This window comes from Pelophylax lessonae (genome assembly GCF_965119305.1).
Source record: "Pelophylax lessonae genome assembly, chromosome: 2".
Lineage (NCBI taxonomy): Eukaryota > Metazoa > Chordata > Amphibia > Anura > Ranidae > Pelophylax > Pelophylax lessonae.
Window position 1 is genome coordinate 317156321 of NC_138769.1, and position 20508 is coordinate 317176828.

A 20508-nucleotide genomic window follows, 5' to 3' on the forward strand; every position below is an offset into this window, starting at 1 on the left:
AGACTGTTAGGTTAAAGAGGACCTCGTAGCCAACGAGGACCTTCCCTTTCTGCTCATAAGGAGTTCATTCCGCGAGGGCGGGCGATAAGGCGAAACCCTCCAAAGCCCCTTTAGAGGGGTTTCAAAGGGCGCTGGTCGGCTAAACAAAAAGTCCGGCTCAGCCAAGCCTGAAAAATACAGCCTGATGCGCCCCTACCCATCTCTGGAGTGGGGGGACGTCTTCACCGGTTTCCGGATCCATGGCTTGCCGGAACCCCAGACTAAGGGGTTCGCGAGGTCATACGGTCAGGATACAGGATCGAGTTTCGATCACTTCCACCGGTGCGATTCTTCCCTGCTAACATTGAACGGTTTCAGGGGTTCTATTCGAACCTGCTCACAATGCCCAGGAAAGAGGGCAAGGTGCGTCCAATTTCTGGACTTGGGGAAAAATAGAGTCCATCCGAACAGTGGTGGCCTCCCTGCATCAGGGGGATTCCTGGCGTCCATAGACATTTAGGATGCCTATCTTTTATATCCCCATCATCGCAGGACATCAGTGTTTTTCTTCGCTTTCCCACATCCCTGGTTCCCACCAGGAGACTGAACTATCTGGGCCTAAGGTTGGATACATCCTGGGCAAGAGGTTTTCTCCTTGCGGAGAAACTCCAGAAGGTTCAGTCAACGATTCGGATGTTGCTGTCCGTCAATTGGCTGGGACGGATGGTGGCCTTCTTAGAGGCAGTACCGTATACCCAGTCTCATACCCGAATTCTCCTGAAAGAGATTCTTTTCTTATGGAATCAGAATTCCGATTTCCTGGACAATCGGATCCGGTTGGGCGAGCGGACCAGGGAGCCTCCGATGCTCAACCAGGGGAAGTCATTCCTTCCGATAGTATCCAGGTTACCAATAGGGTATCGGAACTGAGAGCGATCAGATTTTGTCTGATTTACTGGACCGAGCAGCTCTAGAGCAGCCCGATTCGGATCCAATCGCACAATGCCACGGTCGTGACTTATGTCAAGAAAGGGGCACTTGGAGTGTCCTGGTGGCCATCAAAACGACTAGCATCTTTCGTTGGACGGAACGGTTTGTTCCGGATCTCCCCGCATTGTTCACTCCGGGGGTGGGAAATCGGCAGGCAGATTATTTCAGCCGTCAGATTCTGGATCAAGGGGTATGGCCTCTTCATCCAGAGGTATCTCACTAGCTGTCTCTTCATTGGGGCACCCCGGATGTGGATCTGTTGGCACCTTGGCTCAACAGGAAGGTGCGGAGGCTTGTAGCTCGCACCCGCGATCTTCTAGCGGACGCAGCAGAAACGATGATCGCCCCGTGGGGGCAGTATCAGCTACGGCATGCCTTCCATCCTCTCAAGTTACTGCGGGAACTTCTTCGCAGGATAGAGGTGGAGGGAATTCCAGTTATTCTGGAAATTCCGGACTGACCTCGTCGAGCCTGGTACGCCGACTTGGTGAGGCTAGTCGCGGACGCTCCTTGGAGACTTCCTCTCAGGGAGGATTTGCGGTCTCAGGGACCGATCTTCCATCTTGCTTTACAATCGCTGGCTTAATGGCCTGGCCATTGAGACCCAGGTACTGAAGGACAAGGGAGTGTCAGCTTCAGTTATTCCTACCTCTAGTTAAAGCAAGGAAAGCGACTTCCAGCACATGGAAGTCTTATATTTGCGTGGTGTGAATCTCTGTGAAAGACCAAGATTCGGATCACCGTGGTGTGAATCTCTGTGAAAGACCAAGATTCGGATCACCGAATAGGTATGTGGGGGATTTTCCCCCACATACCTATTCGGTGATCCGAATCTTGGTCTTTCTGCAACAAGGGGTTGAGCAGAAATTGTCCTTGAGCACTATCAAGGGTCAGGTTTCAGCGTTAGCAATCTTCTTTCAGAAACCTTTGGCTAATCATTCCTTGGTGTGGAATTTCATCCAAGGGGTGCGACATCTGGCTCCGCCTGTGCGTGCACCCTTACCGCCTGGGATCTTAATTTAGTGTGGTCGGTTCTTCAGAAACTTCTCTTTGAAGATATTAGGGAGATTCCCTTGCTTACATTATCCCAGAAGGTGGCCTTCTTGGTGGCCATTACTTCTGCACGCAGGGTGTCAGAACTGGCCGCATTATCTTGTCGTTCCCCATTTCTGGTGGTTCATAGGGATAAGGTGGTTCTTCCGAATCCATCCTTCCTTCCTAAAGTGGTTTTCAGAGTTTTCATCTGAATAAAAATATTGTTACCTTCCCCGTGTCCTAAGACTAGCCATCCTTGGGAGTTGCATTACACTCCTTTGATGGGGTTCAGAAGGATACACTTGACTACTACGAACTTGTTTTCATAAGACGGACTCACTTTTTGTGATCACGGATAGCCCTTGAAGGGGGTTGCCTGTGTCTGCCGCGACCATATCTAGATGGATCAGTCAGACGGTGGTACAGGCTTATTCTATTAAGGGTCGGAATCCTTCGTTCCCTGTTAAGACGCACTCTACTCGGGCGCCTAGTGTCTCCTGGGTCTTCCGCCATCAGGCGTCAGCGATCCAGGTTTTCGAGGCGATGACTTGATCATCGGTTCATACCTTTACAACATTTTATAAAGTTGATGTGATGGCATCGTCAGATGCCTCTTTTGGCCGCAATCTGAGGAGACTGTTGGTCTACCTCAAGGGTTTGTTGGATTTTTGAGTCTTCTGGATTTTGATTTCTGTCATCCCACCCCTCATTTGTGGTACTGCTTTGGGACGTCCCGAGTTATTAATCAACGAGGACTACGTCTGTCAATGAGCGACAGAGAAAAATGGATTTTTGTAAAATCTTACCGTAAAATCCTTTTTCTCTTAAGCTCATTGACAGACGTAGTACCCGCCCCTCTGTTTTGATTTGGGTTGGGTTAAATTCTCTAAACACTGCTTTGTGACATAACTGATTTGCTGTAGCAGGAAGTGAGAGGATATACCCTCTGGGACTGCCCCTAGGGTGTGGCCAAAACGTTTTCTTTCCTGTCTAGTCCTACTCCTGTAGAGGGCAGCATAACCCGAGTTGTTATTAATCAACGAGGACTATGTCTGTCAATGAGCTTAAGAGAAGAGGATTTTACGGTAAGATTTTACAAAAATCCATTTTTCTTCATTTTCCCGAGAATTGTGGGAAAAAATTACAACTTCAAAGAATTCACCATGCCCCTTACTAAATACCCTGGAATGTCTACTTTCCAAAAAGGGGTCATTTGGGGGGTATTTGTACTGTCCTGGCATTTCAAGGCCTCAAGAAATTAGATAGGCCGTCGGTACATCAGGTGTGATCAATTTTCAATGATTGGCACCATAGCTTGTAGACTCTATAACTTTCACACAGACTAAATAATAACCACTTATTTGGGTTATTTTTTACCAAAGATATGTAAAAGTATAAATTTTGGCCCAAATGTATGAAAAAAAATTACTTATTTGCAAAATTTTATAATAGAAACTAAAACAAAATTTTCACTCTTTTTTTCATTTATATCGCAAAAAATAAAAAACCTTGTGGTGATTAAATACTACCAAAAGAAAGCTCTATTTGTGTGAAAAAAATGTTAAAAAATGTGATTGGGTACAGCGTTGTATGACTGAGTAATTATCATCCAATGTGTGAGAGCGCCAAAAGCTGAAAATTGGTCTGGGCAGGAAGGGGGTGTAACTGCTCTGTATGGAAGTGATTAAAGAATAATTCCAGGCATGAGCATATTATACATAGCTACATTGGTCCAGCTTGGAACTGTGTAATTATGAGACAGACCTGGTTGATGCTGCTGGTGTGTACTTCAATGATTTCCAGTGGCATTGGTCAAGCATGTCATGCTAAGCAGAAAAAAAAACTGAGTACCTATAGCAGAGAGAGGGAGTATACCCCCCGGGACTGCCCATAGGCGTACACAGACTTTTCTGCCTAGTGTCCTACTCCTGTAGGGGGCAGTATAAGCCAATGGTTAAGAATATAAGGAGCTGTATCCATCAGTGTAACTCTGTAAAATACACTGATGCCTGGAATTATTATTTAAAGAAAATTTCTCTTTCGTTCATTGATGGATACAGCTCCTTATATTCTTAACCATTGGCTTATACTGCCCCCTACAGGAGTCCTTGATTCTGGCAAATTGTTTTCTTTTTTAGATAGATTTTTCTTTTCTCCGGTTTTTTTCTGTGAGATCTACAATCAACTGCTGGACTGGGCGACGGGCTGGATGATCTAGATCCAGTAGTCACCCGAGTCTGGCCAGCGGTCACGTGCAGACCTCAGCTCCGCGCTAGGTCGGCCGCTACATAGCCCCACGGACGGGGGCTGGCCTGCGAGTTTAACTTCTTGCAGGGTCGCATATGCCCAGGTCTCAGGCCGAGTCACAGCTTTCCTCCTTTGCCAATAGCCCCCCATTTAGATGGCGAGGGGTTCTGTCTGGAGCAGTGCCTGTCTGGTTCCTGGTATGGTGAGTAGCTGCCCCCCCTCCCCCTGGAGGGTTTTAGGGTTGACACGGGCCCCTCAATAGTACGCTCAGCCCCCTGGGTTCCCCTCATTCTGGTTAGACACCCCCTCACCTGTCACCCCCCCATCCTACCCCCCTCCACTAATGCTTTTGCTGTGTGGGTGGTCTGATACACCTCCTGGGGTGGGGGCGGCAGGGTGCTTTGCTGTCAATAGGGGCAGGAGGGAGGGTGCCGGCAACCGGACGATCGGTTGTGCGGGGGGGTTGTACCTGGTGGGGGCTCCTGCCAGAGCCCCCCGTCCTGCCTGTCCTGAGGCCTAGGGATCCCACCTGGATCCTTGGGAGCCTCGTGGTGCCACCATTTTCTTGTAGCCTTTGTGCTGCAATGCTAGGCGGTCACGTTTGTGTAGTTTGGTGGCCATTTTGCGGTTGATTTGCTATAGACCACAGCAGCGGCCACGACAGTGGAGCCCTATGGGCAGCGATTTCTGCGGTAGGAGCCCCTTCTCATCCCTTGGTGCTGACTCCTGGATCCTTTCCTGATCACGGTATGTGCAGTGCAGATTCTCCGGATGGCTGTGGTGCCTTGTTTCTGTGGGGTGGTGAGTCTGGCGGGGTACTCTCCCTCTCTGCTGAGGATTGATTGGGGTTCTGTGACTTGCAACCAGGTGTGCTGCCAGAGCTGTGGGGGTGTCCCTTAGTAGTGTTTTACACTTTTTGTGGGGTCCCCCTGTTTACTCCATGGAGTCTTTTAAAGCACATCTCCCCACCTGATCCCCTGTCTGAGGCCGCAGGGCCCTCCGGGTCCAAACCATCCATCGACGCACTGACAACGGTCCTGGAGTCCTTTGTGTACCGAGTCGAGGTGGCTTTTGGGCAACCAGCTTTCCCCTGCCTCATCTGTCCCCTTAGATTCTGAATCTGATTCGCCCCCCTGAACGTGGGTCACCCTGCATGGGTCTGCGACCATGCGCCCTGAATCCTCAGTGAGGAGGATTCCTCCACTTCTGCAACCACGCATTAGAAAAGGCGCTGGGGGAAGCACTGATTGTATCATGTATGAGATCGTGCAGGAGACCTTAAAGATGGATGACGCAGCTACGATGGAGGCGCAGGTCCCCTTTTGGCACTCACAAGCCATCCTGAGCTGCAAAGGTGTAACCTTTCCCCTCCTATTTTGGCAAAATTGTCACTACACAGTGGGGGATGACCAAAACGTCCCCTTGGGGTCCCTAAGCGCTTTGCTAGGTGATACCCCTATAAGGAGTGCCTTCTTAAGAAGTTGACTGTTCAACCTGTGGTGGACCCTCTGGTTTCCAGATTGAACAAGGCAACCATGATTCCGGTTGAAAACTCCCCGGCCTATAAGGACTGCACTGACAGGAAGGCCTTAAAAAGGCCTTAAATCTGCCCTTTTAAGGAGATCGCCTGTTTGGTGCTACCCTGGATGACATCTTTAACAGGTTCCCGACCGCTCTCCGACGATTTACTGCGGCTCTCCTGCGCAAACTGTCATAGGCCTACGTCGGTCACGTGCCTGCAGCTAGTTGACGAGCACGCACCGCCAGTGGCGTGCTCCCATCCCCACTTGGCAGCGAAGACTCCGATGCATAGGGCGGGCAGCTCCGATTGCCGCCTGACACCCGCCATCGTTCCCCGCTGAGAGGCAACAGTCAGCTGTTGTAAACACAGCTGACTGTTCTTCTCTCTGGAATGATCCGAGCCCCTGTGATCCTGCTATATAGGATCACAGGTCTCTGTGATCATTTCAAGTCAACCCGCCACACAGTTAGAATCACTCCCCTAGACTCTTTAATACCAAAATTATGTAGCAGAAAACAAATTGGGCTAAAATTGTAAATTTTTGATCTTTAAATTTTTTTAATTTTTTTAATGTTATGTAGCAGAAAGTGGAAAATATTATTTTTTTTTTTTTTTTTTAGCGCAAAAAATAAAAATCGCAGCGGTGATCAATTGCCACCAAAAGAAAGCTCTATTTGTGGGAAAAAAAGGACATCACATTTTTTTGGGTACAGCGTCGCACGGCCGCGCAATTGTTTGTTAAAATATCGCAGTGCCGAATCGCAAAATATGGCCTGGTCATTAAGGGGGAAAATCTTCCAGTCCAGAAGTGGTTAAAGGTCTCACGGGGGGAAGAGTATCCTTCTTCCACAGGCTACTAAGGGAAAGGACCCTCATGGTTGAGGGCCCTCCTTCTCGACTCATAAGAAGTTTTTTCGTCCCTCAGGTCAACTGACAAGGGATCGAACCTCTTCAGGGCCTCCTCTGGAGAATCCAAGCGGGCTTCTCATGACCTGAGAACAAGGCCCCTTCAGCTTGATGGTGTGCCCTCACCTGTATCTGGGGTGGGGGGACGTCTTTGCTGGTTCTCGGACCCGTGGACTTCCCTGGTATAAGATAAGTGGGTCCACAAAGTCATATATGGTCCAGATACAAGATCGAGTTTTGTGCTTACCCTCCTGGAAAGGTTCTTTCCTTTTAACGTGCGACTGTCCCCGGTCCACTTACAGGCTCTCTTTTGGGGCGAAGACCTTTTGCTTCAAGGGGTGATGTTTCTGACTTCAGATGGTCATTCCTCCGAACTTGCATGCGAGTGCTGGGCCTGGTGGTGTCTACTTTCGAGGCAGTCCCGTTTGCACGATTCCATATGAGGTCCCTGCAAGGGAGTTTCTGATCAAATGGGACAAGACTCTGCAGTCTCTAGACGACAAAATCCAGCTGAGCCGGGGTACAAAAGGGTCCCTGATCTGGTGGCTTCATTCTCCGGCAGGGCAAATCCTTCCTTCACTTGTAATAGATGGGGGTCACCATGGATGCCGGCCTGTTGGGGTGGGGAGGCGTTCTCGACAGAAATTTTGCTTCGAGGGTCTGAACCCTGGAAGACTACCAAATAATGTCCTGGAGCTCTGAGCGATCAGACTGTGCCTGGACCATTGGTCAGCAGATACTCTCCAAGGATGTCCAGGGCGCATTCAATCAGACAATGCCACAGTCGTGGCTTATGTCAATCACCAAGGGGGCTTAAGAAGTGTCCTGGCAGCTCTGGAGGTAGCCGGCATTCTCAGGCGGGCAGAACATTAGTTCTAGCTCTTTATGCCGTACACATTCCCGAAGTGGAAAACTTCGACTTATTACCAAATAATGTCCTGGAGCTCTGAGCGATCAGACTTTGCCTGGACCATTGGTCAGCAGATACTCTCCAAGGATGTCCAGGGCGCATTCAATCAGACAATGCCACAGTCGTGGCTTATGTCAATCACCAAGGGGGCATAAGAAGTGTCCTGGCAGCTCTGGAGGTAGCCGGCATTCTCAGGCGGGCAGAACATTAGTTCTAGCTCTTTATGCCGTACACATTCCCGAAGTGGAAAACTGGCAGGCGGGTTACCTCAGTAGGCAGGTGTTGGACCAGGGGGAATGGCCTCTTCATTCGGAGGTGTTTAATCAGTTGTCTCTGGTGGGACACCCCCGAGGTGAATCTGTTGGTGTCTCGGCTCAACAGAAAGGTGCAGCGGTTTGTGGCATGGTCATGGGATCCTCTGGCGGATGGCACAGACTCGCTGGTGGCCCGTGGGGTCAGTATCGTCTGATTTATGCCTTCCCTCCTTTCATGCTTCTGCCAATACTTCTATGCAGGATCGAGGCAGAAGAGATTCTGGTCATCTTAGTGGCCCCGGACCGGCCTCGCTGGGCTTGGTACGCTGATCTGGTGCGGCTAGTCGCCAACGTTCCTTGGAAGCTTCCTCTCAGGGAGCATCTGCTGTCCCAAGGGCCAATATTCCACCATGCTTTACAGTCGCTGGCTTTGAGAGCTTGGCTGTTGAAAGCCAGGTACTGAAGAATAGAGTTGGTCTGAATCGGTGATTCCAACACTGGCAAAAGCTAGCAAATCTACTTCTAGGAAGATCTACCATCGTACGTGGAAGACTTGCATCGTGTGGTTTGAGTCCCTTGGGGTTCATCCTCGCTCCTTCTCGATAGCTCAGATCTTGACCTTCCTTCACAGGGGATTGGACAGAAATTGGCCTTGAGTACCATCATAGGCCAGGTGTCTGCTTTGACAGTCTTCTTTCAACTTCTTTTCAACCTTGACCACACACTCCCTGGTGCGTACCTTTCTTCAGGGCGTTCACCATTTTGGTTCCTCCAGTGCGGTCTCCATTGCTGCACTAGGACCTCAATGTGGTGCTTTCGGTCCTCCAGAAGTTTTACCTTTGAGAATCTTTGGGAGATTCCCTTGTTTACGCTGTTTCAGAAGGTGGTAATGAAGACATTGTGTTGACTGGCGGCGTTATCCTGTCGTTCACCTTACTTGGTGGTTCACAGAGATAAGGTGGTTCTTTGCCCCTGTCCATCATTCCTTCCAAAGGTTGCCTCTGATTTCTATTCAAATGAAGACATTGTGTTGCCTTCCTGTGTTCCAGGCCAAAACATCCTTAGGAAATTCCCTTGCATGCCTTGGGCAATTAGGGTGTACCTGGCAGCTATGGAGTCTTTTAGGAAGTCCGACTCACGATTTGTGCTTACAGATGGATCTCGGACAGGGTTGTTCGCTTCCTCTGCGACCATTCCCAGATCAGACAGACGGTGATTCAGGCCTATTCCCTCAGGGGTCAGGTTCCTCCTTTCCTATCAAGGCGCACTCTACTTGGGCTGTCAGTGCCTCCTGGGCCTTCCGTCGTCAGGGGTCAGTGACGCAGGTTTGCAAGGCGACCACCTGGTCGTCGGTGCACACTTTTACAAAGTTCTATAAAGTGGATGTGTTGTCATCTGCGGATGCCTCTTTTGGCTGCAAGGTTTTGTAGGCTGCCTGTTTAGAGGACTTGGTCCCCTTTGAGGGTGTATTGTTTTTTTTTTTTTTTTTTATGTGGGCTCCAGTTGTGTTGGTTGAGCCCCTGTTGCCTGGTTGGCTACTGTTTTAAGCCTGGGGAATGTTTTTGCTGTTGCCACCCCTCATGTTTAAAACTGCTTTGGGACGCCCCAATGGTTAAGAATATCAGGAGCTGTGGCCGTCAATGAACGAGAGATAAAATGGGATTTTTGATTTACCGTAAAATCCATTTCTCTGATGTTCATTGACGAGAGCGGGAGTATACCCCCTGTGAATGCCTTGAGTGTCTTACTCCTGTGGGGGGCAGTATTACCCAATGGTTAAGAATATCAGGAGCTGTGTCAGTGAACATCAGAGAAATGAATTTTACGGTAAGTCAAAAATCTAATTTTTGAACCTTCTCCCCCTTGAGTAGAATACTACTAATGTGGTTTAATGTTATCATTATATAGCACAATTTGAGGGAAATAATGAAATACAATTTTTATTGGATTACTTGTGACTGTTTGCATGGTGCACCAGAAAACATTATGGTATGGAAAAGCATGTGACTCGCTCCCCTTCTCATGTGTCATCCTTGGTACTGAACGGTTATATGGGAATGTGAAGAGAGCCCTCAGCTCTTTCTAAACTCTAACTTGAGATTACAGAGAGCACTCTTTCCTCGCTGCTGGTGGCTGAAAGAAATAGTGGTCCTGTAAAGGAAAGCTGAGCCAGTGGTTCTGGGAACAGGGGTATTAAAGCTTATCTGTTACTATGCCCTGTATAGGCAAATCACATTTGCTATAAAGTGGAAGTCAAGGCTATTACTAACTAATCCTAAACCCCTCCATTCTAAATACTATATTAGCTACCCTGTAGAAGAAAGATGCTTATGCTTACCTTTTTCTCAGGGCGCTCTGGTCAAGTCAGGTGATCGACTCCCACTGGCAGCTTCAGGGGTAGAGCAGGAACAGCCAGTGTCGGATGCCCTATAGTAAGCTTATGGGTGACCTCAATACCAGGGCATTGCAGCTGTTGTTGCTGCTCTCTCCTCTCCCCTGAAGTGGCTGCTGGGGAGATCATGTGACCAGAGCGTTCTGAGAATAGGGAAATAAAGGCATCCTCCTTCTACAGGGTAGTTAGGATTTAAAGGGGGGGGGGGGGTTAAGCTTGCTTAGTTATAGCCTGGAGTTCTCCTGTTGTTCTGAGATAAAGTGGAACAGTTAGACAGCTGAAATGGCAAACTGTTATTTCTTTTCACATCTCTACCAAACTGCATAGCCATGAGAGTGGTGCAAAGAGCAGACAGATGTTATATGACAATTGGAATCCCATCTGTTAGCCTTTTAATTAATATTGATTGTGATCATAGTTTTTAGTATGAAGTAAGTAAGTGGATGATTAACCAACTTCACTTTTTCTCCTTAGTAAAAGATGATCTTGAGTTGATGATGACATGTCTAAAACAAGGAGGGGTGTCACTCATTGGTAAAAAGACTGCAATGACCCGAGATGAATACCGTAAATCGTTCATCAAGCGAAATAAAAATCCAGACATAAATCAGAAAGCACACGCCTTGCGTGTTCTTCAAAGTACACTAAAAGTGAGTATGTGCAGGTGCATAAAGAAACTGTGCACAGGTTTTCTGCCACAAGTTGTAATTCTTATTAATAAAACGTTATCTTTTCAAATGGAAAGTTATCATTTGCTTTTGAAGTACATTATGAGGTATGTGTGTGTTGGGCACTCACCGAATTTAACAATGTGAGTCTTTAAAGCCTGGCTCCAGGTTTTGTGCCATTCACAGTAAGCATTGTATTTATGAATAAATACTTTTTATGAAATATAACATCTGATTGCCTGGGGTGGAGATTGTGACTTCATCTGTCCGCCTCTCCACCTTAGCCAATCCAAAGTAGCCTTGTATGTGGTTAAAAAAAAAAAAAAAAAAAAAAAGGGAAGTCCTCGTACTTCTGCTGGAGCACAGATACTGCACAGCTGATGACACATAAAGTTGATAAAGAATTACCTTAGTAAAGCAAATCATTTATAAAGCTGCATCCCTTAGTAAAGGGAATTGTTTGGGCCACCCTGGCCCAAACAGAACATCTAAAATAACACAAAGCCTGGAGTTAGGCTTAAAAACAAGACAGGTTTGATGGGTCACAGTCCATTTTTATCAAGGTTTGTGTGCATGTATGTATATATGTGTGTGTATATGTATGTATAGATAGCTAGATTTATATATATATATATATATATATATATATATATATATATATATATATATATATATATATATATATATATATATATATATATATATATATATATATATATATATATATATAAAATCATATATCACATCATTTCATTTTATCCCCCATTAAAGTGCAAGCACGCTATTTTGCTAAAAAAAAAGGTGATTTGATCTGCAACTAGCTACAACTTGTTAGCTCATCTAAGATCTTCAGCCTAGAAGGCCTCTGTTGAGCTACTTGGGTATTCTGTTGTAAAATAGTATGATCTGTCTGCTTTTAAGAAATTAAACTTAGCTGGATCTTTCTTTTTTTTTTTTTTTTTTTTTTTTTTTTTTTTTTTACACACACAAATGTCTGGAACATGTTAAGGTGCAGCCAACTTAAAGCTAAACTGCAGGATAAATAAATACAAAGATTTAAATACAAGAAGTGTGTGTATTCTTGAAGCTTGGTATGCCGTGTGTGTTCCAGATCTGTACAGTAATCCAGTGTGAAACCGGATTTGCCACTGTGCAGGAACTTCCTGTAATAAAGACCGGGTTACTGCTACTTTCTCTTGTCTCCGCCCCACTCTGCTCTCTACCCAGGCTATGTACAGGACAGTGATGATGTCACTGCTACCTGTACGAGGGAAAAACTGGGTTTGCAAAGGAATTTGGCACACAGATAGCGGATTTATATCTGTTGTAGGTGTTGAGGAATATATTTACAGAAACGTTTTTGTATCTGGAGTTCAGCTTTAAGGATCATTCCTGTTTGTAAAATGCAGGTTAACATGGAAAGAAGTAGCATCCAAGAAACACAGCTCTAAACTTACATCTAAGTTTTTTTTGTTTTTTTTTAAATTAAGTACCTGAATTTGACTTTGGTGTCAGCCTTTTGCAGTCAGCTATACAGCAGAGCTTTGACTAGGAAAGGGAGAAAAAGCAGAAGGTGTCAGTCAGTTTTACTGCAGTACTTGTGTGTTAAAAAGAGGTTAAAGTGATTGTAAAGGCTGAAGGTTTTTTTTTTTAATTTAATGAATTATGCATTAGGATAAAAAGCCTTCTGTGTGTGTCTGCGCTCACTGTACAGAGACAAAACGGACCGCCTGTCCGTTTTCATTCAATTTGATCCTCCAGACGGATGGAAAATGGGGTTTCCATCCCTCTGGATTTCACGGTCCGGATCGGATAGCAGCGGGTGTCAGCGGAGATGTCACCACTGACATCTGCTGCTCCATAGGGCTGTATAGAGCATCTGATCAGGTCCGCCTGAAAAACTGACAGGTAGACCTGATCGGAAAGTCTGTGTTAAAGGGGCCTAAGAGTTTAGCAAGTATTGTAGCATGATTTGTGATTTGATTGAAAGTGGACACCTAATTCAAAATTGTTGCCGATGCCTTCCTGAGTTCAGGGGTAGGAGGAAATGCATTTACAGTTAATGTTGCTTTTATAATGTTTTCTCTGTGTAATTTTTTTTTTTTTTTATTCCCAAAGGCAAAGTTACAGGAGCTTGAAGCACTGAATCAAATCCTGGAGCATCCCAAGTTAGACTCTGCTATATTCCGAAAGTGGAAATCTGAACATGACCAGCTGTATGACAATGTAGGAAAGGGCTCACGGGCCGCTGCAGAGAATGTATACAGCATGGATGTAGAAGGGAGCAATGACCAAAAAAAGCAAGACAGTGATGAAAGTGAATCAAGTGACTAAATGCCACATGTTTTGGCATACCCTTAACCACTTACTGTGATTATAATGACAGCACTGAGTAGTTCAGTGACTGTAAATCTACAGATTAGAGATGGCTGCCATTTAATATGAAACTTGACACAACACTGTTGTTTGTTAGATATTCTAATTATAAATGTAGAATATACATTGATTGCTGTATGTCCAGTTATCTCAGGCAGGAGGCCTCATGGTGGGACCTGTATGGGGTGTTTGTGGCCAAGTACGCTTAGGTTCATACTATATGGATTGCAGAGTATCATGTGCAAATAATAATGTCAGTATTTGATTGGGAATTTGACATACATTTTTATCAGCCATACATTTTTGTAAGAGCCCTTTCACACCGAGGTGCTTTTCTAGCTTTTGGTGCTAAAAAAAATATTCTAAAAACCTATTCCCATTGAAATCAATGAATGCTTTTACAATGGGATGGTGCGTTGGCGAGGGTGGTGAAAAAAATCCTGCAAGCAGCATCTTTGGAACATGTTTGGAGCGCTGAAAAAAGCACCTTAAAAATGCGCCTCTCCATTAAAATAAAAGGAAAGCGCCTCAAAAGTGACCAAAAAGCGCTTCAAAAGCGCCCGAAAATGGTTCTTGAGGCAGTTTTTGAGTTGCGTGTCTGTAAAAAAAAAAAAGCATCCTGCTAACGCCTGAAAGCGCCTGAAAAGCGCTTAGAGTTTTATAGGCAGTTTTCAAGTGCCTCAGTGTGAAAGGGCTCAAAGTGATTTTTATCAGGTCTTTTACCAAGCAAAATGAAAGGCTACTTCTGGCGATGAGGTAATCGTTTTTAAGTGTGGCACACTGGGGTAAAATTTCATTCTCGTATGAGAACTGGAAATGGCATACTGTATACAGTTGATTCAATTTCAAGTTTACATGATTCTTTGTCACTTACATAGAATCATTAAAAAACACAAATTTGTGTCGGTCAATGATGCACATAATTAGATATGACCGATGACCGTTTTAATTTGCTTAAATCAAACTGAATACATAGTTTAGGCTGACTTTTAAGAGGACAGTTTTGAAACACAATTTGATTGATGTAGTTGATCTGCAGCCAAAGAATGGTGCAAATGAATCTATATGTTTTACTCTTCATAAGCTTACAGAAATTTTTATGGACTAGAAATAGGTGTGACTATGTGCCTACCAGTGCTTAGCAAAGGCAATTTTCAATATCCAGTATATAGCTCTTTCCACCAGTACACTTAACAGTGAATTCCCTGCAAAATAAGACTGCTATCCTTTCCATTCTTTAGAAATGACTATCAAGTTTTCCCAAGATCACTTGGTAACTAGAAATAACATATGCTAAGGCCTCCTTGTTTCTGTGAAGGGTCAGCCCTGCTTCTCACCAACTCAGAACACTTGTATTAATTTAAAAGTGCCAACAGCTTACTAGGGACAATAATTTCTTGCCCCAATACTTCAGACTCAGTAGTATAATTTGTATTAACCATGACAAAAGAACAATACCCTGGGTTTCAAACTTGGAAAAATATAAGGGTTTTCTTGTGCTAAGATGCATAAAAAAAAAAAAAAAAAAAATGCACATATCAGCCATAACATTATGACCCCTCACACTGAATATTAAGTAGTTTCCCGTTTGCCGCCAAAACAGCCCTGACCGGTCGAGGCATGGACTCCACTGGACCTCTGAAGATATGCTGTGGTAACTGGCAACAAGCCGTCCGTAGCAGATTCTCTAGGTCCTGTAGGTTGCAGGGTGGGGCCTCCATGGATTGGACTTATTTTTCCCAGCACAGTCCATGGACGCTCGATTGGATTGAATTTGGAGGTCAAATGAACACCTCGTTGTGTTCCTCAAACCATTCTTGAAACATTTCTTGCATTGTGGGGAAAGAGGCCACTGACATCACAGAATACAGTTTCTATGAAAGGGTGTACTATATGAGCAACAATGTCTAGGTAGGTGGCACATGTCAAAGTGACATCCACATAAATGACAGGACCCAAGGTTTCTCAGCAGAATATTACCCAAAGCATCGCACTGCCTCCACCAGCTTGCCTTTTCCCATAGTGCATCTAGGTGCCATCTCTTCCACAGGTAAGAGATGCATACGCGGCTGGCCATCATCATAATGTATGTAAAGAAATATGTGATCTATCAAACCAGGCCACCTTCTTCCATTGCTCTGTTTCATTGCTCTAGTTCTGATGCTCACATGCCCTTTGTAGGCACTTTTGGCTGTAGGCATGCATCAGCATGGGCACCCTGACCAGTCTTCAGCTACTCAGCCCCATACTGAACAAACTGAGGTGCATGGTGTTCTGACACCTTTTCATCAGAACCAGCATGACCTTTTTCAGCAATATGAGCTCTTCTATAGGACTACACAGGCAAGCCTTTGCTCTCCATGAGCAACAATGAGTCTTGGCTGCCTATGACCCTGTTGCCAGTTTTTCTTCCTTGGACCACTTTTAGGTAGATCATACCACTGCAGACCAGGAACATCCCACAAGAGATGGAGTTTTGGCGCTGCTCTGACCCAGTCATCTAGCCATTACAAATTGGCCCTTGCCAAAGTCGTTCAAATCCTTACGCTTGCCTTTTTTTTTTGTTTTTGCTTTCAGTATATCAACGTCTGGAACAACATATTATCTTGCTGCCTAATATATCTCACGCTCTTTCAGGTGCCATTGTAACGAGACAATCAATATTGTTCACTTTACCTGTCAGTGGTCATAAGGTTATGGCTGATCAGTGTGTGTATAGATATATATGTATTCATTCTCTTATAGCTGGGAAAATGTATATTTTTCAAATTGCATATGGATTGTATTTATTGAAAACTATTTCCATAAATTACCCAGAGCTGCTTTATATTTTCTACTCTTCTAGTATGTTTTGTTTTTATTCAAATGATTCCTATGTACCTGTTTGTTCATAATATACTAGTTTTATTCATTTCTTAATATATTTTACATGCCCATATTTTTTCAATGAATGCATGACAAAATAACCATTAATAAACAGTGCCTTTTAACAAACCTTTATAATGTGCTCACACCTTGATCCCTGTTTCTGCAACTGCATAGCAGTGTCCACAGTTCAAACATAAAAGCAATATAAGCACATGTTGAGCTGGTATTGGCTTTGCTCATTTAACACATGAGATGTCTTAAAGGTGTTTAATTTCGTTTTACATAAAGCACATGTGAACGACAAAGACCCTGACATACATACAGTGGAATATGCATATCACAAGTTGGTATATGAAACCCAGTGACATGAGACCTTGGTTGTTACAACATTCCCTTATTCCAAAACAAAGAAGACAAGAACAAGCCTTATACCATCCATACAACATTGACCACATGCACGCCTAATCCCTCTGTCCTCTTATACCCACAACCGAAAACATTGTGTGCAAATGTAAATGATGTAGGCTGCATTAGTAGAGTCGCTGCCGAGCCCACACCCTCTCCATCAGTACAGTGTATCTCTGTTACCTTACTCTCAGTAACAGAATGGAGTCCCACCATGCATACAGCACAAGCCTCATGCATGCACTCATTAACTCCACTCCCGTACCTGTGTGACCAGGTCATAGATCTCTTTAATGTAGGTTTGCTTCCTATTGGAAACTGACTGCTAGGGAGAGAGCCAAAACATCGACCCCCCCCCCCCCCCTTGCTACTAGAGAACCAGTCGCCTTTACCAGGTACCACGCCTAATGACTTGTTGCTTTGTGTTTTGAACTAGTGCTTGGTTAACCATAGCAACTACACTGCATCTTCTTGCTTGACTCTCCGAGTAGACCTCTTGCAGTGGCTTTGAAGATTTAGCAAAACAGTTCAACTGCACAGCACACATGAAACTATCTTGCCCTAACGAATGCAGGCTGCCCAGTCTCATACTGTCCAGAGAAGCAAAGTCCAGTAATGGTAGGTTCCTAGTCTAGGGAGAATCCCAGCAGGGTAACCCAGAAGGGGGCCACAGGCTCCAGTAGGGACTATATGTTGCAGCAGTTCTTTCTCTGTTAATCCCATGTAGAAGAGAAAGCTCCAAGCCCTCCCCTGGTATTTGTGGCTTGCAGCATGGGGCAGGACTCCCACAGTTAAACCTTTCCCCTTCTGGGCAGTCTGGAACTCACTATATGCATAAATAACAATGCAGTGCAGACAGTGCTAGGTCGGACCTAGTTCCTAGCTGGGATCTCTGATCCTAGCATTTTTTTTATTTTTTTTTATATACTTTTTAAACTTGATTTATTTTTTTTTCTTTTATTATTTTTTGTTCCTGTCAACTGCCGAACTGGGCGATGGACTGGATAATCTAGATCCTTAGCACCGTGCTAGGTCGGCTGCGACATAGCCCCACTGGACAGAGGCTGGCCTGCGAGTTAAACGTTGCGCGAGGGCGCATACGACCTGGTTTTGACCTGAGTCGCAGCGTGCCTCGTGGCCGTCAGTGCCCCTATTCCGATGGAGCAGTGATCTGTCTGGAGCGGTACCCACCCCCTCCTATAGTATGGTAAGTAGTGTCCCCCCCTTTCCTATGGTCGTCATTTGGCAATGTAGATTGGCAGCCATGTTTGTGAAGTCCGGCAGCCATTTTCTTGTGGTCTCCCATTAGTAATAGCAGTGACCATGTTCATGGAGCCCTGTGGGCGGTGAATTCGGTGGCGGGAGCCTCTCCTTTGCATCCAGTGCTCCAAACCTGTTTAAAGTTCTGAGGAAGGAAGGCACGGTAAGTCCCAATTCTGGACATCAAGGCTCTGAACTGTTTTGTGCGGGTACAGAAGTTTTGCATGGAGTCCGTTTGTACGTTGGTAGCTTCCCTACATCAAGGGGATCTTTTGACTTCTATAGACATCAAGGACGCTTGCCTTCATATTCCAATATATGCAGGTCACCAGCGTTTCCTCCACTTTGCTGTGGGAGAGGAGCATTAATAATTTGTGGTGCTACCCTTTGGTCTCGCCTTCGCACCTCTGGTCTTCATGAAAGTGTTGACCCTGGTGTTAGCATTGCTACGTCAGCGGAAGATTGCGGTACTGGGGTACCTGGACGACCTTCTTCTGCGAGTGGAATCTCCGACTGCTCTGTCAGACAACTTGGAGATCACTGTGCGGGTTTGGATAGAATTTAAATGGCAGAAATCTGTTCTGGTTCCATCCACCAGGTTGGACTATCTGGGTCTGACTCTGGACTCTGCCTCAACCAAGGCGTTTCTCCCAGGGGACAAGCTCCAAAAGCTGCAGGTGGCTATTCAGAGCTCGCTTTCCAGCAGTTGGTCATCTGTTAGGACTTGTATGTGGGTGCTGGGCCTGATGGTGTCTACCTTCGAGCCGGTTCCGTTAGCACAGTTTCATGTGAGACCTCTGCAAAGAGATTCTTGCTAAATGGGACAAGAATCTGAAGTCTTTAAATCTGATCCTGTTGAGCCGGGGTATGAGAGGATCCCTAAACTGGTGGCTTTGTTCTCCGGCGCTTCAACAGGGAAAGTTTTTTTTCCTTTCCCTGTACTCGACAGTGGTCACCACAGATGCCAGTCTATCCGGAAGGGGGGGGGAGTGGGGGGCTGGATATACTGAAACTCTGAGCGACCAGTCTTTGTCTGGCTTGTTGGACAGATCGCCTTCAGGGGATTCTGGTAAGCATTCAATCGAACAATGCCATGGCTGTGGCTTATGTCAATCACTAAGGGGCACAAGAAGTGTTCTGGCGGCTCGCAAAGTAGTTGGCATTCTAAGGTGGGCAGAACGCTTTGTTCCAACCCTCTCTGCGGTACAAATTCAGGGGTGGAAAATTGGCCAGCGGACAATCTCAGTCGTCCTACACTGTTAAAGGCTAAGAAATCTACCTCTAGGAAGATTTGCCACCATACTTGGAAGACTTACATTGCGTGGTGAGTCTCTTGGGGTTAATCCTCGCTCCTTTTTCGGTGGCTCGGATCTTGGCCTTCCTCCACCGAGGGGTTGAACAGCGTCTGGTCTTGTATAAAAAAAAGTGGTTGCCTTTACTGAACCTCCAAAACACTCACCCAGCACTCTAACCGCTCATAAAAATGGCTGCAACCAAAGTATTAATATTGGATCATGTTAAAATGTCCAGCTGCTGCTGTAATATCCTAAACATGCACTAAAGTGTCATTAATACGAAAGTCTCCAAACAAAACACTGAACCAATAACACTCAGCAGCGCTAATGTGTCACTTAACACATTATACTCACTCCCCGATGGAGTCTAAAATAAGTGCAATTTTATATAAGGTTAATCACATTAAAGTGTGTCCATTGATCATATCAAAGCAAGAATGTGCACATAGTTCATCACATTAATATATGTAGTCTCTCCATATATCCAAATGGTGTTAGTCCCAGTGTGTGAGAACAGCTCGTCAGATCAACAGTGACTTCCTCCACAGCACCACCTGTGCTCCCCTCTAAGGCAATTTTGAGAAATGGACTTTGAACAAATTCACATTAACTCCTCTTTACTCTAAATCCCCTTCACTGGACCTTTACTTGCATCGACCCTCGTGGACCAAAACTTCACACCCGAACTTGGTGTGACTCAGCTATGACTCAATGTCACCATGGATGGAAAAGCAGGTCATCGGTGAAGAAAAGAGACAAAAAAAGGGGGGCTAATAGTGTGATATCGTTTTGAATATTTATTGATAAATATCCACTGCACACCCCTCATAAATCCTGCTTACATTAAATTTGCAAAAACAATGCCATGAGTAAATATCACAAGGACAGCGAGTACCAAGCCCCCTCACCGCGTCCGAGCTGCTGCCAGCCAGTGTCCGTAGCGAAATCCGGAAGTTGTGGCCGAGCATCACCATTACCTTGGAGACCGCGTGCTCATGGCCAGACGCGTTTCGTCATCACGACTTATACCGATGGCGTGGGCGCGCACCACTGGTCTCGGTTTATATGCACACCGCTAATGGATGTCTCTGCTCTTAACCCCTACTCTGCTGGACAAGCAGCTACGGGCACCTGCAGTGATCTTCCATTACCCCTTACAATATGCTCAACCGGAACGCTTTTCTATTACAGTTTCATTCTTAAAGAACCCCCAGATATTCAATACATATTTCAGCGGCATGTACACATACAATTCATGAAATATTCAGATGGGCACTATTATCGTCAAATCTGGGCACACACATCACTGCCACTATTACAGGCTGTTAATGTGTACAACACCCCGATTAGACATTACAATAACAACACACCTTATACTCCATCTTGAATATTAATACATAA

General features: G+C 45.4%; 1 protein-coding gene across 1 annotated transcript in view; it reads left to right on the forward strand.

Moving 5' to 3' along the window:
• Positions 1-13601, forward strand: part of CNKSR1 (connector enhancer of kinase suppressor of Ras 1) — a 108732-nt gene extending 95131 nt beyond the window's left edge. Inside the window, exons 20-21 of the mRNA XM_082247305.1 lie at positions 10710-10885; positions 13022-13601. Coding sequence (XP_082103431.1) covers positions 10710-10885; positions 13022-13237 — 392 coding nt within the window. The 3' untranslated portion in view covers positions 13238-13601. The remainder of the gene's footprint in view (positions 1-10709; positions 10886-13021) is intronic.
• Positions 13602-20508: the final 6907 nt, after the last annotated feature.